This window comes from Hemitrygon akajei, chromosome 5 (assembly GCF_048418815.1).
Source record: "Hemitrygon akajei chromosome 5, sHemAka1.3, whole genome shotgun sequence".
In the NCBI taxonomy this organism is placed as follows: Eukaryota; Metazoa; Chordata; class Chondrichthyes; order Myliobatiformes; family Dasyatidae; genus Hemitrygon; species Hemitrygon akajei.
This window is the reverse complement of record NC_133128.1, coordinates 155,248,975-155,273,930: the sequence shown is the minus strand read 5'-3', so window position 1 is coordinate 155,273,930 and position 24,956 is coordinate 155,248,975. Positions and strand designations below refer to the sequence as shown.

The 24,956-nt window shown below is 40.3% G+C and overlaps 1 protein-coding gene across 1 annotated transcript in view; it reads right to left on the bottom strand.

Moving 5' to 3' along the window:
- The window catches only part of dnah7 (dynein, axonemal, heavy chain 7), a 262,198-nt gene that overhangs the window by 4,887 nt on the left and 232,355 nt on the right, over nt 1-24,956 (bottom strand). Inside the window, exons 60-62 of the mRNA XM_073046961.1 lie at nt 24,463-24,693; nt 22,158-22,310; nt 6,406-6,583 (exon numbers count right to left, since the gene is read on the bottom strand). Coding sequence (XP_072903062.1) covers nt 6,406-6,583; nt 22,158-22,310; nt 24,463-24,693 — 562 coding nt within the window. The remainder of the gene's footprint in view (nt 1-6,405; nt 6,584-22,157; nt 22,311-24,462; nt 24,694-24,956) is intronic.

Below are 24,956 nucleotides of genomic sequence, written 5' to 3'. Positions count from 1 at the left end.
AGAACAGATCCCTGAGGCACTCCACTGGTGCCCAAACTCTATGCAGAATATGACCCATCTACAACCACTCTTTGCCTTCTGTGGGCAAGCCAGTTCTGTATCCACAGAGCAATGTCCCCTTGGATCCCATGCCTCCTTACTTTCTCAATAAGCCTTGCATGGGGGTACCTTATCAAATGCCTTGCTGAAATCCATTTACACTACATCTACTGCTCTTCCTTCATCAATGTGTTTAGTCACATCCTCAAAAAATTCAATCAGGCTCGTAAGGCATGACCTGCCCTTTACAAAGCCATGCTGATTATTTCTAATCATATTACACCTCTCCAAATGTTCATAAATCCTGCCTCTCAGGATCTTCTCCATCAACTTACCAACCACTGAGATAAGACTCACTGGTCTATAATTTCTTGGGCTATCTCTACTTCCTTTCTTGAATAAAGGAACAACATCCGCAACCCTCCAATCCTCCGGAACCTCTCCCGCCCCCATTGAAGATGCAAAGATCATCGCCAGAGGTTCAGCAATCTCCTCCCTTGCCTCCCAAAGTAGCCTGGGGTACATTTCATCTGGTCCCGGCGACTTATCCAACTTGATGCTTTCCAAAATCTCCAGCACATCCTTTTCTTAATATCTACATGCTCAAGCTTTTCAGTCTGCTTCAAGTCATCACTACAATCACTAAGATCCTTTTCCATAGTGAATACTGAAGTAAAGTACTCATTAAGTACCTCTGCTATTTCCTCCAGTTCCATACACACTTCCCAATGTCACATTTGATAGGTCCTATTCTTTCATGTTTTATCCTCCTGCTCTTCACATACTTGTGGAATGCCTTGGGGTTTTCCTTAATTCTGCCTGCCAAGGACTTCTCATGGCCCCTTCTGGCTCTCCTAATTTCCTTCTTAAGCTCCTTCCTGGTAGCCTTATAATCTTCTAGATCTCCAACATTACCTAGCTCTCTCAACCTTTTGTAAGCTTTTCTTCTTGACTAGATTTATTACAGTCTTTGTACACCACGGTTCCTGTACCTTACCATAACTTCCCTGTCTCATTAGGACGTACCTATACAGAGCTCTACACAAATAATCCCCTGAATATTTGCCACATTTCTTCTGTACTTTTCCCTGAGAACATCCGTTTCCAATTTAAGCCTCCAATTTCCTGCCTGATAGCCTCATAATTCCCCTTACTCCAATTAAACACTTTTAATTCTGTTCCTCTCTCTCTCCGATGCTATTGTAAAGGAGATAGAATTATGATCACTATCTCCAAAATGCTCTCCCACTGAGAGATCTGACACCTAACCAGGTTCATTTCCCAATACCAAATCAAGTACAGCCTCTCCTCTTGTAGGGTTATCTACATATTATGTCAAGAAACCTTCTTGAACACACCTAATAAACTCTACCCCATCTAAACCCCTTGCTCTAGGGAGATGCCAATCTATACTTGGGAAATTAAAATCTCCCATCATGACAATTCTGTTATTATTACACCTTTCCAGGATCTGTTTCCCTATCTGCTCCTCGATATCCCTGTTACCATTAGGCGGCCTATAAAAATCACCAACAAAAGTTATTGACCCCTTCCTGTTCCTAACCTCCACCCACAGAGACTCTGTAGACAATCCCTCCATGGCGTCCACCTTTTCTGCAGCTGTGACACTATCTCTGATCAACAGAGCCACACCCCCACCTCTTTTGCCTCCCTCCCTGTCTTTTCCGAAACACCTAACACCCGGCACTTGAAGTAACCAATCCTGTTCCTCAGCATCCAAGTCTCTGTAATGGCCACCACATCATATCTCCAAGTACTGATCCACACTCTAAGCTCATCTGCTTTGTTGACAACACTCCTTGCATTAAAATAGACACATCTCAAACCGTCCGTCTGAGTGCGTCCCTTCTCTATCACCTGCCTATCCTCCCTCTCACACTGTCTACAAGCTTTCTCCACTTGTGAGCTAACCTCCTCTTCTCCAGTCTCTTCAGTTCAGTTCCCACCCCACAACAATTCTAGTTTAAACTCTCCCCAGTAGCCTTAGCAAACCTCCCTGCCAGGATATTGATCCACCTAGGATTCAAGTGCACCCGTCCTTTTTGTACAGGTCACACCTGCCCCAAAAGAGGTCCCAATGATCCAGAGATCTAAATCCCTGCCCCCTGCGCCAATCCCTCAGCGACGCATTTATATTCCACCTCATCCTATTCCTATTTTCACTGTCGTGTAGCACAGGCAGTAATCCCGAGATTACTACCTTTGCGGTCCTGCTTCTTAATTTCCTTCCGAACTCCCTATAGTCTTTTTTCAGGACCTCTTCCCTTTTCCTACCTATGTCATTGGTACCAATATGTACTACGACCTCTGGCTGTTCTCCCTCCCACTGCAGGATATCTTGGACGTGATCCAAAACATCCCGGACCCTAGCACCTGGGAGGCAAACTACCATCCGAGTTTCTTTCCTGTATCCACAGAATCACCTGTCTGACCCTCTAACTATAGAGTCCCCTATCACTACTTCCTTCCTCTTCATTTTCCTACCCTTCTGAGCCACAGGGCCAGACTCTGTGCCAGAGGAACGGCCACTGTTGCTTCCCCCAGGTAGGCTGTCCCCCCCCAACAGTACTCAAACAGAAGTACTTATTGTCAAGGAGTACAGCCACAGGGGTACTCTCTAGTACCTGACTCTTCCCCTTCCCCCTCCTGACTGTGACCCACTTGTCTGTCTCCCGTGGCCCCGGTGTGACCACCTGCCTATAACTCCTCTCTATCAACCTCCTCGCTCTCCCTGACTCGGCGAAGGTCATCGAGCTGCATCGCCACTTCCCTAACGCGGTCCCTCAGGAGCTGCAGCTGGACACACTTGGTGCAGATATGGCCGTCCGGGAGACTGGGGGACTCCAGGACCTCCCACACCTGACACCGAGCACAGAAAACTGGCCTTGCACACATACTTCCTACCTCGCCTCATCCCATTACCGTCTAAGCCCATTGAGCCAAAGCCGTGTCACTCTGCTACCTCTCACTCTGCTGCCCGCTGCATATGGCTGCCTTCTTTTTAAACCTTTCACGCTCTACTGGCTGACATCATGCGCCTGTGCAGTCTCGCCTCTCTTTAACCCAAGTAGTAAAAAAACTCCCTTTGCTCCGAAGAATCAGCAGTTCACTCACAGCCTTCTTGAACACACAGTTGAACATATAAGCCTACAAAAAATAGTAGATAACGGCCAAGTCCATCATGGTTAAAGCCCTTCCCACCACTGGCATAGCTACACATAGCATTGACACAAGAAAGAAGCATTTATCATCAAGGACCCCCACCATCCAGGTCATGCTCTTCTATTCTCACTCCTGTCATAAAGGAGTTGTTACAGGAGGTTCAGGACCCACACCACCAAGTTAAAGAACAGTTATTACCCCTAAACCCCTAAACCACCAGGCTTATAGATAGCTCTTATAGATAGCGGGTTCAAGGGATATGGGGAGAGGGCAGGAATGGGGTACTGATTGTCTATGATCAGCCATGATCATATTGAATGACGGTGCTGGCTTGAAGGGCCGAATGGCCTACTCCTGCACCTATTGTCTATTGGCTTTAGTACCAGAGGGGATTGTGTTACTCAACTTCATTCACCCCATCACTAAAGTGTTCTCACAACCTATGGACTCACTTTCAAGGACTCTTCGTCTCATATTCTCAATATTTATTGTTTATTTATTAAATGGACACGTAGAGGTAGGCTGCCATGGCTAGCATATTAGCATATTATTAAATCACAAGGGCCAAATAGCCTAACGCTTTTTCTATGTACAAATGACCTGATTAAAGATTAGCAATTACATGGAGACTTACAATTCCAAATTATATACTTTTCTTGAAATATGGAAAGCTGAAAACACAATGATCCACAGGAACATATTTGGTACATGGAATTAAAGTCTCATTGATACAACTGAATTCCATTCCTTCACAAAGTGACATAACTCAAATTAATCAAGATTTTCTACAAAGACAATTTGGCCCATTGCATTTTTCCAGCACCAGGAGACCAGAACTGCACACAGTACTCCAGGTGCGGCCTCACCAGTACCCTGTTTAGTTGCAGCATGACCCCCCCTGCTCTTGAATTCAATCTCTCTAGCAATGAAGGCCAACATTCCGTTTGCCTTCTTAATAGCCTGTTGTATCTGCAAGCCAACTTCTTGCAATTCATGAACAAGCACTCCCAAGTCCCACTGCACAACAGTATGCACAATCTTTCACCATTTAAATAATAATCTGCTCCTCTATTATTCCTTCCAAAGTGGATGATCTTACATTTACCAATGTTGTATTCCATCTGCCAGACCTTGTCCCACTCACTTAAGCTATCTATATCCCTCTGCAGACTCTCCACATCCCCTGTACAATTTGCTTTTCCACTCAGTTTAGAGTCATCAGCAAATTTTGCTATGCTACATTCAATCCCCTCTTCCAAATCATCAATGTAAATAGTAAACAGCTGCAGCATCCCACTCACCACTGACTGCCAACCAGAGAAACACCCTTTTACACCAACTCTCTGCCTTCTATTGATTAACCAATCCACTATCCATGCCAATACACTTCCTCCATCTCCATGCATCCGTATCTTATTTATAAGTCTCTTGTGTGGCACCTTATCGAATGCCTTCTGGAAATCCAAATATAGGACAACCACCTGTTCCCCTCTATCCACTGTACTCATTATGTCCTCAAGGAACTCCAGTAAGATTGGTGAGGAAAGATTTTCACGAGTAAATTAATTAGTGCTGGAATAGCGTGATTGTGCGAATCTCCTTATTGAGCTACTGGGGTGAGTAAGGAGAACTCGTTTCAGGATCTAGCCTATATGTGTTTGGAAGTTAAGCATGAGTGTGCCAAAGTGAGTACATCTCTTAGTTAAGATGAGATGTATTTATTCATATTTTTGATATTGTATATAAGGTACAGGGCTGGTAGGATTCTAATGTTGTTTGTATATTTTTTAAGAATTGCCACTACCATATTGGTTTTGTATATTTTGTTTTAGTTATTTTCATACTGCATATGTAACAACAGTGTGGTCCAAAATTAAGATCAAATTGTAACAGCAGGAACTGTGTTTTAAAAAAATTTCATTTCATTGTTTTTATTTCGTTACCCTCTTTCTGTATTAAAACATCTAAAACGGAAAAAAGAATTAAAGACCCAAAGAAGTATTTGTTGTCCTGCATTTGTATTCTTCCCCAGATTACAAAAAACAAAGTATATATCTTTTTAACATGACATTCTCAATTGGGTTTGAAAGGTTAAATGTGGAACAAATATAAAGTGGGCCTGATTCAGTTTGGGTATCAAATTGTAGTGGTTTTTATTCTGTACCTCTGGGCAAGTTTGCCCACCAATAATGGTAAAATTATGCTTTTCAATCATTGCTATCAAGATTTAAAATCCAGCTGTGTTGTGCTGCACACTTTTACATTTCTAAGCAGGAGATCAGTAGAGGAGCTACATGCAATATTCATTGTTTCATCTGACCACTCAGTACCGGAATGCTGTAGTTATTTTACTCTGTATTTAGAATTTTCTATTAGTGTTTTGGCCCATTTCATCTAATATATAGAATAGATACGCTACTTCTCTTGCCTAATATTGGCCTTTGTCGACCATTCTTGAGCTGAGTGTGAGGAAGACATCCTACTCTTAGATAAGCATCTTATTGCTGTCCATTTACAGAGGGTATACAGGCACTTTTTAGTGAAATTATCAGGAAATGATTTATGTCTAATAACCCCCTCGATAGCATGAAACAAGTTGGAATACAAGTACTCCTGTCCAGACATTACACTCTGTGGAGTGAATGGAATTCACTGTCAAGACAGGGCGATGCACATCTAATTCTTACCTCCCTTTTATTGCTAGAGAATCAATTTACAGCCACTGTCTTCAATTCAGTTATATAAAAATATTGCTCTTTAGTGTTCAAGAAAGTTTTTAAAAAAAAGTAATTTAAAAGAATATTAACAATCTTGTGATGGCAGCATAGCAGTTACTTCGCAAACATTTTAACAGGTGAATAATTTGAAAATTGTTCCTATAGTGAATGCATCTGCACAACCGGCAGGCAAGGGTCCCAATTGTAAAACTGCATTCATAAATTGTCTCCACTCTTTCTGCTATGACATCCAAGACTGTTGTCATAGAAATCACAAGATTAAAATCAGAGCATCAACAATGAAGTTAATGTACTTTGTACATTCACACAGATTTTGGGAACAAAATTAACAAAATGTAACTGCTCAATTTTGAACAGAGCTCATGTGTAACACAACTTAGTAACATAACATTTTGCTCAATACCTTGTGTAGATTTGATCAAAATACAACTTATGTTTCTCTTACCATCTTCTGGTGGATACATATATGTTTTGTCTTTTAGTACTTCATAGTCAAATGTGAGTAGGTCAATGGGAATAGTATATTTTCTGGCATAGTTCTGCTGTCCGCCTGTCAAAAAGGCTTGAGTGAAGAAAAAACCTGACAACCAGAAGACAGGAGGAGGTCCAACTTCAAACCAGTCCTGGTATATAGAGCACAAAAGGCAAAATAATCAAAAGGAGAACTTACATTTCAACCATTTCAATAATGTAGTAATTGAATTTGTGCTTTCACTCAAGTGCATCCAATATAGTTGTTATTTTTAATCCACCAATGAGACATAGATCTACAATCATGCACTGTTTAGCTGCCTAAAGCAATTGGGCTCTGTCATTAAAGTGATTCCTTGCCCCCAGGAAGTAAGTCCACACCTTGTGTTTGGAAAATGTGTGAACAGCAATCAGGAAACCAATAAACAAATGGAAGGGTTTTAAAACAAAAGGAGCCAAAAGAATCGACAGTCTTGCTTCTTGGCTCTGACACCTTTCAGGAACAGAGGGCTCCAAATAAACAGCCTCTCGTTTAGAATTAGAATCAAATTCAATATCACTGATTTAAATGGCGTTAAATTTGTTATTTTGCAATAGCAGTACAATGAAAAGACATCAAATTACTATAAATGACATAAACAGCACAAAAAACAAATTGATGGAAATCAGGTTTATGGGTTTGGTAAGCGAGGACAGACGAGAGACTCAAAAACATCCTCTTGCAGGACGTGGAAAAGCAGGGAGATCTCCAGTGTCCTGAGGACTACACCTATGAGAAGCACATCCAGTTGCAGCTTCTAACCCTCCACATTATGGAGCTGAAACTAGAACCGGATGAAATCTGGATCATTCAGGAGGCCAAGAGGGTGATAGCTAGGACGTATAGAGAGGTAGTTACACCCAAGGTGCAGGACATGAGAGACTGGATGACAATCAGGAAGGGGAAAGGGGTTAAACAGCCAATGCAGAGTAACCCTGTGGGCATCTCCCTCAACTACAGGTATACCACTTTGGATTCTGTTAGGGGAAGGGATGACCAGGCAGAGGAAAGTCACAGCAGCCAGATCTCTGGCTCTCTGACTCAGAAGGGAAGGGGGAGAAGAGGTGAGCTGTGCTGATAGGGGAATTGTTAGTTAGGGTAACAGAAAGAGGGTTCTTTGGATGAGAACGAGATTGTTGGATGGAATGCCTCCCGGGTACCAGGGTCCAGGACATCTCAGATCGAGCCCTCAGCATTCTTAAGTGGGAGCATGAGCAGCCAGAGGTCATTGGCCATGTAAGTATCAATTACATAGGAAAGAAGAATGATGAGGTTCTGCAAAGTGAGTTCAGGGAGTTAGGCACTAAGTTAAAGGGCAGGATCTTCAAGGTTCTGATCTCAGGATTGCTACCTGTGCCGCGCTTCCAGTACAGATAGAGGAAAGGTTGTGGAGTCAGATGTTGTTAAGACAGTTGTTGTTAGGAATCAAAAGGTTGAGCATGGTGCTTCTGAGCTGTGTGTATTTCAATGCAAGAAGTATCGTAGGAAATGCAAATGAGCTCGGCATGGATTAACGCATGGAATTATGATATTATAGCCATTCATGAGACTTGGTTACAGGAGGGACAGGACTTGCAGCTCAATATTCCAGGGTTCCATTTTTTTAAGAAGCGACACAGCAGGAGAGATTAAAAGGAGGGGGTGGTTATTACTAGTCAAGGAAAATGTCACAGCCCTGCTCAGTGAGGACAGACTGGAGAATTCGTCTAGTGAAGTGTTGTGGGTGGAACTGAGGAATAAAAAAGGTATGACCATGGTAATGGGGCCATCCAATAGTCTGCGGGATTTAGAGGAACAAAGTTGTAGAGAGATTGCAGACTGTTGCAAGAAACACAAGGTTATTATAGCAGTTGATTTCAACTTTCCACATAATAACTGGGATTCCCATACTGATAGAGTTTGTCAAATGTAAAAAAAAGTTGAATTTCCCCATGGGGATGAATAAAGTATCTATCTATCTATCTAAATGTTTCCTTAATCAGTACAGTTGAAGTCCCAGACAGTGTGTGAAACTTGATCTCCTATTACGGAATGAGACAGGGAAGGTGACAGAAGTTTGTGTAGGGGAACACTTTGCCTCTAGTGATCATAATGCCTTTAGTTTCAAAGTAAATATGGAAAAAATAGATCTGGTCCATGGGTTGAAATTCTAAATTGGAAAAAGGACAGATTGGATGGTATCAAAAAGGAACTGGCAAGTGTGGTTTAGAACAGGCGGTTTTCTGGCAAAGGTGTACTTGTTAAGAGTATATACCTTGAAAGTGCCTATAACAGGTTTAAGAAACCTTGATTTTGAAGAGATTTTGAGGCCCTGGTTAAGAAATAAAAAGGAAATGCCTAGCAGATATAGACAGGTAGGAACAAATGAAGTACTTAGGGAGTATAAGGAATGCAAAAGACACGAGGGAGAAATCAGGGGGCTAAAAGAAGGCATAAGGTTGCCTTAGCAGACAAGATGAAAGAGAATCTTAAGGGATTTGACAGATGTTAAGAGCAAAAGGATTCCAAGGGACAATATTGGTCCTTTGGAAGATCAGAATGGTAATAATTGTATGGAACCAAAAGAAATGGATGAGATATTAATGGATATTTTTCATCTGTATATACTCAAGAGGTGGACACAGAGTCTACAGAAGTGAGGCAAAGCAGCATCGAGGTCATGGACCCTATACAGATTTTAGAGGAGAAGGTGTTTGCTGTCTTGAGGCAAATTAGGGTGGATAAATCCCCAGGGTCTACAAGGTGTTCCCTTAGACCCTGTGGGGGTAAGTGCAGAAATTGCATGGACCCAAGCAGAGAAATTTAATTCATCCTTAGCAAAAGGGGATGTACCAGAGGATTGGAAGACAGCCAATATTGTTCCACAATGTAAGAAAGGCTCTAAAAATAAGCCAGGAAGTTATATGCCAGTGAGCCTGACATCAGTAGAGGAAATATTATTGGGAAGTATTCTTTGGGACCATATTTATGAGTATTTGGATAGATTTGGACTGATTAGGGATAGTCAGCACGACTTTGTGTGAGGTAGGTCGTGTCTAATAGTAAGTGGCTTTCAAGGAAGTTACCAAGAAAATTGATGAAGGCAAGGCACTGTCTGTTGTCTACGTGGACTTTGACAAGCTTCCACACAGGAAGTTAGTCAAGAAGGTTCACTCGCTCGGCATTCAAGATGAGGTAGTAAACTGAATTAGACATGGACTTTGTGGGAGCAGACAGAGAATGATAGTAGATGGTTGCCTCTCTGACTGGAGGCCTGTGACTAGTGGTATGCTGCAGAGATCGGTGCTGAGAGTGTTGTTGTTTGTCATCTATATCAACGATCTGGATGATAATATGGTTAACTAAATCAGCAAGTTTGCGGATGACACCAAGATTGGGGGTGTAGTGACAGCAAGGGAGACTATTAAAGCTTGCAGCAGGATCTGGACCAACTGGGAAAATGGGCTGAAAAATTGAAGATGGAATTTAATGCAGACAAGTGCGTAGTGTTGCCCCAACGAGGCTAGGCACTGAGGAGTGCAGTAGAACAAAGGGATCTAAGAATACAGGTCAATCATGTATTGCAAGTAGCGGCACAGGTAGATAGGGATGTAAAGAAAACTTTTGGTACATTGGTCTTCCTAAATCAAAGTATTGAGTACAGGAGATGGGATGGTACGTTGAAGTTGTATAAGACAGTATTGTGTGCAGTTTTGGTCACCTTTCTACAAGAAAGATGTAAATAAGGCTGAAAGAGTACAGAGAAAGTTTATAAGGATGTTGCCTGGTTTGGAAGACCTGAGTTAAAAGGAAAGATTGAATAGGTTAGGACTTTATTCCTTGAAATATAGAAGATTGAGGGGAGATTTTACAGGGGTATACAAAATTATGAGGGGTATAGACAGGATAAATTCAAGCAGGCTTTTTCCACTGAAGCTGGGGCCCATCAGCGGCGTCAACAGAGCTCTAAGAACTAAATAAAAGTACAGAGGGGATAAGCGGAGCAGCCTTTGTTGGGAGTAGGCCAGTGGTGAGAGTAGAAACAACAGGCTTCAGCTCAAAGGAGATTCAGCTCGGAAGAGGCATCGGCTCTGTGTAAAGCGTCTGTTTAAGTTTCCTTTTTATCTTTTTTCCCTCTCTTACTGTGCCATCACAGTGGTGTGTTCTTCGTGCCGGATGTTGGAGAACTGGGAGACCCAGAGTCTCCCAGGGAAGTACATCTGCATGAAATGCATCCACTGCAGCTCCTTGAAGACCACGTTAGGGATCTGGAGCAGCAACTGGATGAGCTTCGGATTGTACAGGAAAGTGAGGAGATACTTGATCAAAGTTACAGGAAGTAGTCACCCCAAAGTTGCAGGAGGTGAGTAGCTGGGTGACCATCAGGAGAAATGGAAATAGGTAGTTAGGGCAGAGCGCCCCTGTGGCCATTCCCCTCAAAAACAAGTATACTGCTTTGGATAGTTTTGTGGGGGATGACCTCTCGGGAGAATGCCATGGTAACCAGGTTACAGGCACTGAGCATAGGACAGTGGTGCAGAAGGGAAAGAGAGAGAAGAGGGGAGCGGTAGTAACAATGGTCTCCATAGTGAGGGGAACAGACGGGAGATTCTGTGGACGTGAACGGACACCCGGATGGTATGTTGCCTCCCAGGTGCCAGGGTCAGGGATGTTGCAGATCACGTCCACAACATTTTGGAGAGGGAGGGGGAGCAGCCAGATGTCTTGATAGATATTGGTACCAATGACATAGGAAGGAAAAGCAATGAGGTCCTGAAAAGAGAATTTAGAGAGCTAGGTAGAGTTGAGAAGCAGGACCTCTGGGGTAGTAATTCCTGGATTGCTGCCTGTGCTACGCGCCAGTGAGGGTAGGAACAGGATGACTTGGCAGACAAACAGGTGGCTGAGAAGCTGGTCTGGGGGCAGGGCTTCAGGTTCTTGAGTCATTGGGATCCCTTCTGGGGGAGGTATGAACAGGTTGCACCTGAACCCGAGAGGGGGCCAATATTCTTGCGGGCAGTTTTGTTAGAGCCGTTGGGGAGGGTTTAAACTAATTTGGCAGGGGGGTGGGAACCGGAGTGAAGGGACTCAGGATAGGACGGATGGTAAAAAAGTAAAGATAGCGTGCAGTCAGACTGTCAGGAAGGGCAGGCAGGTAATGGGACTTAGTTGTAGCCAACAAGCTGAATACATTAAAACATTAGGGATGCATAATCAGGAAGGACAGCAAATACAGTACTCAAGGTATTGTATCTAAATGCACGTAGTATAAGAAATAAGGCGGATGATCTTGTTGCACTATTACAGACTGTCAGGTATGATGTTGTGGCCATCAGTGAATCGTGGCTGAAGGATGGTCTTATTTGAGAGATGAGTGTCCAAGGTTACATGTTATATCAGAGGGATAGCAAGGTAGGAAGAAGGGGTGCTGTGGCTCTACTGGTAAAGAATGGCATCAAATCAGTAGAAAGATGTGACAAAGGATCAGAAGATATTGAATCCTTGTTAAGAAAACAATTAAGAAACTGCAAGGGTAAAAGGACACAGATGGCAGTTATATACAGGCCTACCAACAGTGAGTGGGAGGTAGACCACAGGTTACAACAAGAAGTAGAAAAGGTGAGCTAAAAGGGCAATGTTATAGTAGTCATGGGAGATTTAACATGCAGGTCGATGGGTAATGGATCTCAAGCGAGTGAGTTTGTTGAATGCCTAAGAGATGGCTTTTTAGAGCAGATTGTTGTTGAGCCTTCTAGAGGGTCAGCTATACTGGATTGGGTGTTATGTAATGAACCAGAGGCAATTGGGGAGCTTAAGGTAAAAGAAATCTTAGGAACCAGTATGATTGAGTTCAACTTGAAATTTGTTAGTCTGACGTGGAGTAAGGGAAATTACAGTGATATGAGAGAGGAGTTGGCCAAAGTAAATTGGAAGGAGATGCTGGCAGGGATGTCAGCAGAGCAGCAATGGCGTGAGTTTCTGGGGAAAATTAGGAAGGTGCAGAGTAGGTGTATTCCAAAAATGAAGAAATACTCAAATGCTAAAATAGTACAACCTTGGCTGACAAGGGAAGTCAAAGCTACTGTAAATGCAAAAGAAAGGGCATACAACAAAGCAAAAATTAGTGGGAAGACAGAGGATTGGGAAGTTTTTAAAAACCTACAGAGAGCAAATTAAAAAATCATTAAAAGGGAGAAGATAAAATATGAAAGCAAGCTAACAAATAATATCAAAGTGGATAGTTAAAGTTTTTATAAGTATGTTAAAAATAAAAGAGAAATGAGAGAGGATATAGGACCATTAGAAAATGAGGCAGAAGAAATAATAATGGGGGATGAGAAGTTGGCTGATGAACTAAATGAGTATTTTGCATTCACTGAGGAAGACACTAGCAGTATGCTTGATGTTGTAGTGTGTGAAGGAAGAGAAGTGGGTGCAGTTACTATTACAGGAGAGATGGTGTTCAAAAAGCTGAAAGACCTAAAGGTACATAAGTCATCCAAGACCAGATGAACTGCACCCTAGAGTTCTGAAAGAGGTAGCATTAGAGATTATGGTGGCATTAGAAATGATCTTTCAAAAATCATTGGACTTTGGCATGGTGCCAGAGGACTGAAAAATTGCAAATGTCACTCCACTCTTTAAGAAAGGTGGAAGGCAGCAGAAAGAAAATTATAGACTAGTTAGCCTGACCTCAGTGGTTGGAAAGGTGTTGGAGTCAAATGTTAAGGATGAGGTGATGGAGTACTTGATGGCATAGGACAAGATAGTACAAAGTCAGCATGGTTTCCTTCAGGGAAAATCCTGCCTGACGAACCTGTTGGAATTCTTTGAGGAGATTACAAGTAAGATCAATAAAGGGGATGCAGTGGATGTTGTATATTTGGACTTACAGAAGGCCTTTGACAAGGTGCCACACATGAGGCTGCTTACCAAGTTAAAAGCCCATGGTATTACAGGAAAGTTACTAACGTGGTTAGAGCATTGGCTGGAGGCAATGAGTGGGAATAAAAGGATCCTGTTCAGGTTGGCTGCCAGTGACTAGTGGTATTCTACAGGGGTCGGTGCTGGGACCGATTCTTTTTATGTTGTATATAAATGATTTACATGATGGAATAGATGGCTTTGATGCCAAGTTTGCATATGATACGAAGATTGGTGGAGGGGCAGATAGTGTTGAGGAAAGAGGTAGGATGCAGAAGGACTTAAGACAGATTAGGAGAATGAGCAAGAAAGTGGCAAATGAAATACAATGTTGGAAAATGCATGGTCATGCTCTTCGGTAGTAGAAATAAATGTGCGGACTATTTTCTAAACGGGGAGAAAATCCAAAAATCTGGGATGGAAGGGGACTTGAGAGCCCTTGTGCAGAACACTCTAAAGGTTAACTTGTAGGTTGAGTCGGTGGTGAGGAAGGCAAATGCCACGTTAGCATTCATTTCAAGAGTTCTAGAGTACAAGAGCAAGGATGTGATGCTGAGGTTTTATAAAGCACTGGTGAGACCGCACCTTGAGTATTGTGAGTAGTTTTAGGCTCCTCATCTTAGAAAAGATGTACTGGCATTGGAGAGGGTCCAGAGGAGGTTCACAAGGAGGATTCCAGGAATAAAAAGGTTATCATACGAGGAGTCTGTACTCACTGGAATTCAGAAGGATGAGGGGGGATCTCATTGAGACCTTTCGAATGTTGAAAGGCTTAGACAGAGTGGATGTGGAAAGGATGTTTCCCCATGGTAGGAGAGTCTAGGACAAGAGGGCACAGCCTCAGGATAGAGTGGTGACCTTTCAAAACAAAGACGTGGAGAAATCTCTTTAGCCAAAGGGTGGTGAATTTATGGAATTTGTTGTCATATGCAGCTGTGGAAGCCAGGTTGTTGGGTGTACTTAAGGCAGCGATTGATAAGTTCTTGATAGAACATGGCATCAAAGGTTACGGGGAGAAGACCAAGAACTGGGATTGAGGAGGAGAGAAAATAAAAGGATCAGCCATAATTGAATGGCAGAGCAGACTCGATGGGCCAGGTGGCCTAATTCTGCTCCTATGTCTTATGGACTACAGCTACAGGTCATGTGTTAAGGGTGAAAGATGAAAGTTTTAAGGGGAAAATGAGGAGAAACTTCTTGACTCAGAGAGTCGTGAGAGTGTGGAACAAGCTGCCAGCATTAAGTGGTGCATGTAAGCTTGATTTCAATGTTTAAGAGAAGTTTGAATAGGCACATGGATGGTAGGGGAATGGAGGGGATAGTCTGGGTGCAGATCAATGGGAGTAGGCAGTTTAAATAGTTCAAGGTGGACTATATGGGCCAAAGAGCCTATTTCTGTGTGGTTCTTTTCTATGAATCAATAAACTAAGTCAACTCAAGACAGACATTAAACTTTCAGTAAACTCTTATTTTACAGATACTTATCTAAACTGACCATCTGAAGCAGCAGGACAAAACAGACAATTGAAATCCCTTTTACTGGTCATCTCTGGAAATACAGCTCGTTAGCCCCTCATTAACAGCCACTGGACTCCACACTGAGAAACCCACCTTCTTCAGGCTTCGTACGACTAGAGCGCCAAACCCGTGAGGTTAGGATGTCTCACTCACCCAAACCCTGGTTTGTGCAAATGCCGTGTGATTTACTACCCTCCCTGCAATTGTCCGTTGGCAAGAAAAAACAGATTGTACACTGCATACAATTATAAAGAAAGTATATTTATGAACGTTAACTTAACCAAAGAGTTATTAAAGAAAAGTAAGAAAAATACAAAAAAGGCCCATTATAATTAAACAGTCAAATGTACACAGAAGTTGGAGCTCATTTTGAAATTGTCTGTAAATCATGCACTGGACCCTCAGCCTGCATGAAAGCACACACCACCTTCTGAATGTTGCTCGAAATCCATCTCAAACAAACGGGCTCTCCCACACGAGTATTGGTCCTTCCTCCTTCAAGCCAAATATCTGCACAAAACACCTTGTACAACAAGGATGACATCCTCAGCCATCTTCCCTCATCTTCTCCCAGCTCCCGCCAAGAAAGACCCCAATCCACACCAGTGTCCCTCACAAGACTTCTCCACCCAGTGTTCTCCAGAACCTTCTCCCAATTCCACCATCCTGATTGGCTGACACCACATTCCTAAGTTGAACATTAAAGCCCCTTATCTCAGCTCAAACCCAAACAGGCTGAAAACACAAAAGACTGCGCTTACAGAATTGCTAAAATGAAATACCCACAGCATAGCAGTAAACATCTTAACCTGGGCATTACACAATAAGCATACATAATGTCACAAATACTTATTTAAAGTGTGTGCTTGGGCTTTCTGCACTGCAGCACACACCCCTAATGTCTACCGTATCCACGGCACCCTCATTTAACTGGTCCACGGCAAACCAAGAGGAAAAGAGAGACTGCATGGTTACCACATGCCCCCCCACTAGTTTCTATTCAGCTGATGACATCACACCCCACCGGCACTGTGATGCCATCAACTAAACAGAAGTTAGTAAGAAGGTCTGCAATGCTTTTTACATAGACCAGTCCCCTCCTCCATCAGGGGAGTGGCTTTCGATGAGCAGTTAAGACACTGCAACAAGAATATTGAGGTGGTGTTCATGGATTCTGGGACCATTCAGAAATCTGATGGTAGGGGGATGAAGCTCTTTCTGAATCAGTGAGGGTGAGTCACTAGGCTTCTGTACTTCCTCTCCTACTGGTAGTAATGAGGAGAGGGAATATGCTGGATACTGAGTGCGATGGATTGCACTTTCTTGAAGCACCACCTCTAAGAAGTCCTCAGAGATGGGGAGGGTTGTGCCCTTGAGGGAAGTAACCAGTAAATAACATTCTGAAGCCCCTTGCGATCCTGTGCATGGAGCTTCTATAACGATGCTGTGATGCAACCAGTCAGAATTTTATAAGTGTCTTTGGTGGCATACCAATCTTTTCGAAACCTTAACAAAATCGAGCCACTGAAGTGCCTTCCTTGTGACTGCATCAATATGTTCAGCCTAGAATAATTCCTCCGGGAGGCTGACACCCAGAAACTTGAAGATGCTCATCCTTTTCACAGCTGAACCGTCAATAAGGACTGGTATGTGTTATCCTGATTTCCCATTCCCGAAGTCTGCAATCAGTTCCTTGCTCTTGCTGACGTCAAGTGCAAGGCTGTTGCTGCGATACCACCCAAACTGCCAATCTCACTCCTGTACACTGTCTTGTTGCCATTTGAGAATCCAGCAACAACAGTGGTGTCATTAGCAGATTCTTAGGTGATGCTTGAGCTGTGCTTTGACACCAGAAGCACCAGTGCTTTTTCATATGTTACTAGAGAATAGAGCATGTTCAGTTTGTGCAGATGATAAATCTTAAATTCAAGTGACAGTGCAAATGATTTAAGTTTCTCTTTGGCACCTATGCAGAAGACCTGGGTTTTGAATTTGACACCTACTCAATGTCTGTTGTAATTAACAGATGAGCAATCCAGAGCTGGTAGCTTTCTGTTGGTGTCCCAATTTAAAATATGTCCCTAGCAGTTGATGTAAATTGCCCAGCACTCCATCCTGAGGAATTGCCATGTAAACAACACATACCAGATACACCAAGGTCAATCTCTGACCAGTACACTCTGTATGAGAAAGAACCTTAAATCACCCTATTACTGGGAGAAACAGTAATACATTATTTACGAGTTGAGATGCAGTGCCTGGAAAGAGATGATTAAGGGTGCCAAAGTGATGCACATGCCAAGAATAACTAAATTAAATATAAGCAAACAAGATAACAATCAAACCTGCAGTTCTTTAGTGTTTCTGCTAACCAGATTTCACAACAGCTCAAAACTGAAAAGCACTCACACAGAAGAAACACCATCACTGTATTCTGCTACTTGAAAAGTATCCACCAAAAGACATTTATTTGGGAGGAAGTGATAATCAGTGGAGGTTCACTGAGATGGCAGTAAGAATAGACAATGTATATATGTTGATATTAGGTAATATTTAGGAGATTTTGCAAAGCAATGGCTCATTGGACCAATTTAAATCCCGCTTGATAAGGAAACAAATGCCATCAGCATAGAGGAAGGTCAGAGATATAGCTCTGTTCAATCCAGAGAATAATTCTTCATTACCAGAGATCTACAGACTGCTCTTACTCCTTGTCATCATGTCCTGCAACAAACTTCACCCTTCAAACAATTCCATTCCCAGAGAGGCCAACTATTAATCTCACACAGCACATAAAAAAGTGATAGCCTTTAGAAGTTGCTCACTGGTGCAGATGCCACCAAATTATCTGCTGTAAGAGACGTCATACACAATGCTGCCCCCCTATACACAAGCTGTAAAGTTTAACCGATGCATTACATAATATAATAGGCTGTAGCCAGGCTATTCATAGTCTCTTAGAGAACAGAGAGTTCTGCCAAACAGGAGCATAGATAGCCCTCCCAAAATGACAGTTTGTCAGAAGGCATTGAAATTGCTGCAATTGTGGTCAATATTTAAACAAACAGTTAGCCACTCCCCATTTCCCCTTAGCTGAAAAGCTCTCCCAACAGAGCACAACATAAATTCTGAGGGCATCAAGATGATCTTGGAGAGATCACTGTGTGAAATGGTAAGTTCCTGTCTAAACGTAGACCTTGAAAAATCCAAATATTTGTCCTCTTATCTGGGAAACAGGGTCAACGAATGACATACAAAAGTCATTTGGGTATGCCAGAGGCTTGAATGACAAAAGAAAACAGTCAGGATCTGTTAAAAATAAAAAAGAACTTAAAAATTTAAAATTATTATTCTTTTTAAAAGCTAAAAGGTGCAAGCACTTTTAAATGCATTGAAAATTAAGAACTTCTGAAGTAATTTAGTTGAATCAAATTTTAAAGCTCTACTTAACTTTGTCTATTCAGCCAATCTCTCATATTCATTTTAATGATTTTTCTGCACTTAGCTAAGCAGATGGATGTCCCAGTCAGAAATGGGAATATGGTCCTTTGCTAGTAAACACAAAGGCATAGTGCATCTGTTCCGTGGCTGGCGCTGTGACTAAGCTGAAAACTGCACTACAAACTGCAACTGAGAACAGCTCAGTTGTGGATTTATCTGCTAGCAGATCCAGGAAGGTCTCCCAACTTGCCTGACACAAATCTAAATAACACTTGCAGAGTATGCAAGCCATACTAGTTCCCCGCCTTACATACCACTTGCATAGTACTGTATCCCATAATGTCAGGTAATTGGAGGCAATGATCAAGATTCAGACATGCATTATTTATTTGAAGCACATCAACCAGTACACCATCAGCTCTCACTGAGAAACTACTCTTTGTCTCCTACATCACTGGAATTAGTTAAGATGGCATCTTACAAAAAGAATGCGATGAAGTAGGAGAGAAGGTTATTGAACAGAGCAAATAGGGAATTACTCCAAGTATCTGACCAAGATTATAAATGGCAAACTAAATATTCTGAACAGCCCAAGAAGGATTCTGAAAGGGCAACTATCTTATTAAATCAGGGACCTCTATGAACCCAGTACCACGTACAGCAGGAGTGGCAAACCATGGATCAATTTCTGAAATGCTTTGCAACTTCACACTCCGTACGATTTATCAACACTGATACCAGAAAATGTGACATGCACAGAATATTGGAAACAAATCAACCAGAAAGATTGTAATGGAGACTTAGTTAAAAAAACCTTAATAACTGTAAAATACTTCAAGAGGATCTGAATCTAAGACTGAGGAAACATATAAATTACTGTTTTGTTTTTGGTCTTTGTACAAAGCCTAAATATTATAGTTATCGCTAAATCAATAAAGTCAAGAATCAGAAAGAGTTGGTTTGCAATTGATGCTCCTGTGCCAATATTAATATGCAGGTGTTTCACAGCACTAGTATAATACATTTCTATTCTGGAATACCTGTATCTTCTCCACATTAAATTCTGTATGTTGCTTATTTTTGGTGTATCTCACCCAGATCAGATTAGCAAAACTGAAGGACAGCAAAATCAAAAATGGAATTCGCTGTTAGAGCCACAATGTATTAAAATATAATCTTTCATGTGATAAATGTCATCTCTTTCTTCAAATCTGACTTCAAATGTCTGAGGAATTTTACATGCTCATAAATCCCTTATTTGGCTTTATCCAAATCATAAAACACTCCCTGAGAAAATAATTAAGATGGTGGCCAAAAAGAGAATAATTGCATCTAAGGATCTCATAAAATAATTTCAACAAATGATAATTACTTAATCATCTATTTAACAATTCATAAAGACAATTTTAAAACTCAACATCATCTTTAATTTATTCTCAACTAAGCCTTGAAGGGCACCATCATTTACTTAATTTGATTTCAGTTATCCAGCTTCCTAGGGAGTATCAAGTATTTCTGGTTCCTCTCCAACTTCTACAAGAACTTAAACCAAATCCTCCTATAATACACCACTTGGGAATTTTCCGACTTATTTTAAAGTTCCGGTATTAGTAATTACAAAACCACACCTTAGAGATCAGACCATAAAGGACATGTACTTTTATAGGCTAGTTTCAGCATTGCCCAGTAATTGCATTTCACAAAGATAATTAAGTTTTGTCTTTCAAGAAATCAAAAATCCTTCATGGTGTTACGCTAATGTCAACTGTTTAATAGTACACACGGATATATTTGTATCTTTATTAGAATAATACTAGCTGTGTTTGCTTTCAAAGTTAGTCAATCAAGTGACTCTAACGCAAATAAATAAAGCACCCTCTGCCATTCTGCTTTTGTTAATAAGAAACCATGAACTGAATGACCTGATATAAGTAGTCAGCAAAAGAATGTGGAAATAAGGTCACTAAGAAACAAACATAAGGCAAAGTCAACGTGGTTTTATGAAAGGGAAATTGCATTTGACAATTCTATAAGTATTCATTGATAAGGTAACAAAGTAGATCAAAAAGAATTAATGGAATATCTTGATTTTTTTAAAAAAATTGATAATCACAATCTAAGGAATACTTTACAGAATAAAGTATTATAGTTACATAGAAAATGCAGTTCAGGTAGATCACAAGGTGCAACGATGCTGCCAAGTTGTGATGTCCATCAATATTTCACTTCAAATTTAATTGTATTTTTAGGTTCGTAGTGATGTTTTTGAGGACAATGCTGGTTTAAATTTAAGGACAGGAACGAGGGAGAGCGATAGAGATGCTGAAGAATGTGCTAGTGACAGTGAAACCATTGGCTTGCTTTGTAACATACTGTTGTAGGTGCACCCAACCAAACAAGAGGACATTGAATGTAATTTCTGAATTGTGCCTTCAAGCCAATGGAGCTGTTTTCTGAGCAGTCTGGAGGTGATCCACTCCAGGCAGAATATCCAGATTCTGAACTACACTAATAAGCAAATGAGTCAATATTATACAGGACATTGGAACCACTATAAGGTTTAGAGCAGCAGTTCCTAAGCGTTTTTATGCCATGGACCCCTACCACTGACCGAGGGGGTCCATGAAACCCAGGTTGCGAACTCCTGATTTACAGGGAAATGAGGCAAACATGAGCAGATGAGACCAACTTAGTTGGGAACCTCGGTTGGTATAGACCAGTTGGGCCAAAGGACCTGTTTCCAAGCTATATGACTCAATATACTGAAGATCAATGAGTCTATAAATACCAATACCACTGAATATCAGAAAGACATTAAACTCCATCTTATTTGTGACGGTCACTATCTGCCATTCATGTTACATAAATTGGCAGCTGATAGTTGAGATCAGATAAACTTGTACTCCTTCCCCTCCCCCCCTTCATTTTCTGGCTTTTGTCCCCTTCCATTCCAGTCTTGAAGGGCCTCAACTTCAAATGTTGAGTGCTTATTCACTTCCATAGTTGCTGCATAACTGCTGAGTTCCTGCAGCATTTTGTGCGTGTTTCTCAAGATTTCCAGCATTTGCAGAATCTCTTGTGTTCATGATAGCTGGACCTAGGATGCTTATATTTTACATTCACAGATAAGTGAACAAAGATTAGTAGGCTTTTACAATTTATCTTAAAGTACCACAGAAATATTGAAGCTAACGATCGGATTTTCTTATTGGAAAAAAAGAAAGCAGTCCCACTAGAATCTTGGTGAGATAGACAGAAGCTTTAGGTTGTGAACTAATTTCATATCCTATTATTATTAAGATGCTGGCTAGTATTTGGCAGTGTGTTTGAAATGATGTAAAATCAAATTAAGATGGATTAAAGATTTATTTTTACATCAACATTTAAAACAAAATATTTGTGCTTTTTAATTCCATTTTCTGCATGAATTTCATTTATTTATTTTGGTTGAGCTAAGTTTTGATAATATTTTCATTAGGTCAATAGTTCTATCATTTTACAGACCTTATTGGAATGCGTGCTTAAGTTCATGATGCACCATCTGTCTAATGTAAATTAAATTGAAATGTGTTAACTTGACTCACATGGTTGTGTTGTGAGAACAGCCTGAAATGTATATTATATGCACTGCTGAGCAGATTACTGTGCACAACAGATGCATAAATGAATTGATAATACTGTTACAGCTAAAATTAAGACAATAGAAGCTAATTTTTTATTATAATGTTAATTTTCAATGACTAGTATCACAAGGGATTGTGTGATGAATGGCAGGCTACTAAAATACAAGCCACTGAAGAGTAGAAAACTCTGAATGTACTCACCTGTAAGAATCTCAGTCTGTCTAAGAAGTCACGCATGTAGCTACCAAGTGGCTTGAGACTAGGATATGATTTATTCATCCACGTCGCTGGATTTTTTCCTGTCAGCATACTCTTCACCACCTCTTCCAATTCAGCTGACATCACGACAAGTCCCTAAATGACAGCAGAATATAAAATGCCAAATTAACAAGATTTTGCACAGGTGTCTAACAAAGGAGAAAACAGCACTTAAAAGTAGCTGTCTGTAGATGTCATTCATTGTAAATAGTAAAAATAAACAAAGTAAAAGGACTGGAGTGAGACATAATTTCTGAAGTACATTTCACCATTGAATTAGATTAAGGTTAACCTGTAGATTAGCTCCATTTATTCACCTTCTTGCTCTTTGCATTACGTCCTCACTATCAATCTCAGAGTTGAGTTACTCCAGACATTGCTAAATAAACATAACATTAAAAACATTCTTATTGTTATTAAAACATCATTTTTAACATTGAAAGCTATATTGGTTAAATCTACATTGGTATCAAATAACAGAAACTATTGCATGAGTTTTATGTCGTCTATAGTGACACATGTTGGGCAAAGATAACGCCACTCTAAGCAACCAAACTATGTACAATGTTTTATGCTTGGTTTCTTTGGAAATGGGATCCTTTACAAATGTATCTTAGCCAATATTTTGAGTAATAAAAGAAGCTTACAAATTCTAGGTGAAGAGCAGAAAAGGGCCATTTAATTATTACCCAGGAGAGACAGGAGATAGTAAAGCCGTGAAAGGTGCATCCGATTGAAGGTGCAAATGGAAGAAATTGGTGAGAAGGAGGCAATTCCAGGGGACTACCTCAACATAAACAATGGGCGTAGGAGAAGCAGCTGCCAGCCCAGTTTAGCAAAAAGTAACATTAGGATTGATGTCATGAGGCTTTTCATGCTCAGATTCATTAATATCCAGAAAGAGCTCTTGGGCAGTTATTTTTAAAAACAGTAAATTTGTACAGAAATGCTTAAAATGTAATTTTGCATAGAAAGGTTAAAAAATGTAATTTTGTATAGAAAGCACTTGTATAATATTGACAGCATGGTGGACCAAATGATGCACATAATCCGGTAATTCAGTTAAAAGCATCACAAAGCATCAAATGCATTTGTAGAAAGAAGTCTTTACTATATTGCAAGTTATGATTTCCAACATTCACCATTTTTTTCACTTCTCTGTGAATTGTTCTGATTACACTAGCTCTTTGAATAAACATTATTACGCTCTTCTGATTTGATAGAAAGCTACAGATTTGAAAAACTGGAATAAGTTGAATTGTAATTGTATCCCTGTAAATTGAGAGATATACAGTATAAACTTACAAAACATAAGAAGTCATTAAATTTCTTATGAGACAAAAGACATTTTGCCTCTAAGGATAATATAATTTCAATGTGAAACCTTATTTTGTGTTTGATTGTTTGCTCTTGGTTTATTTCAGCATTGTTATCTTGAGAACTCTCTTAAACACTCTTGTGTTTGACAAAGAGGTACAGTACTGTGATTCATTTCAACCCTTTGGAACTCGAAAGGGTAGACAACTTAAATTGTCTCAATGATGAAAATAAACATTTACAAATCTATGTTTTTGTTTAAAATATGCAATATGTGAAAAATTGGGGATGAAATAACCTTATACTCAGAGTGCTTAACTCCTAAATATTGAATGAAAAAAAATATCATTTTATGCTCTGATACCAGAATATGCTTTTTAATTAGCTTTTAATTCAGACTGATTTTATCAACAACTACCACTTTATTCATGAGCTAACAGCTTACATTGTTTCCAAATGTCTCTGATGATTAGAGTCATTTGGAAACTTGGAGGAAATATTAAAAATAATGCAGCAAATAGAGTATTATAAAAATATAACATTAAAAATATGAAAATGCTATTAATTGAAAACATTAATTAAAATTTAAAAACACAATGATGTAAGATAAATAAACAAAAAAACTAACTTCAGCTTTAGTTCTACCCATTGTGTATTATTGTAACCCTTTGCTTTATCTTACAGTATACACTTATATTTGCATTCTTTAACCCATTCAAATTTATCTTGAGGACAGATTCAGAAAGAAAACACGTCAATACTGCCATTCATTTGTTTTTGAAAACTATCCCATTTCAATTAGTAAAATTTAATATATTGAAAAACAGAGAGATAATGTTTGCATGATGCAAGCCAATTTGAGTCCTTGCGTTGTCAGTCCATTGGGTTATGAACTCTGAAAATTACAGTGTTTATAAATATGAAGTCTAACCTTAATAGCCTTCTGTATGTTGATGCAGGATTCCCTAATTGTTCTGAGTAATATGTTAAAACGACCCATCTCTTGCACCAGTACAGTATTCATGCTTTGGTTGTATGTTGTTGGGTATTTCCTCATAGCTGCCTCAATGTCAAAGTCTGCAGGCAGCCTACTAAGGATATCCGTTGAAACCTCAAAAACAACCTCATCGGTTGACTTTCCAGCTGTGCCAGTGGTTCGAGACTGTAAAAATAAACAAAATTAGGGCCATCAAAAATGTCTTCACCTTTAAATGGTCAAAATGTAATAATTAGTAACTCTGGAAAGCTTAACAAATCTTTCAACTGTGGTAAAAGAGAATTGAACAAAATCAAGTCACAAGAGCAACATTTCTGATTGGCTCTGTATATTTTAAAAATACTTATCAATACAGAGCTCTTTTAAAAAACTTTTTTCATTGTAACTATTCTCTTAGAAATCTATAATGGATACATACTCAGTGGCCT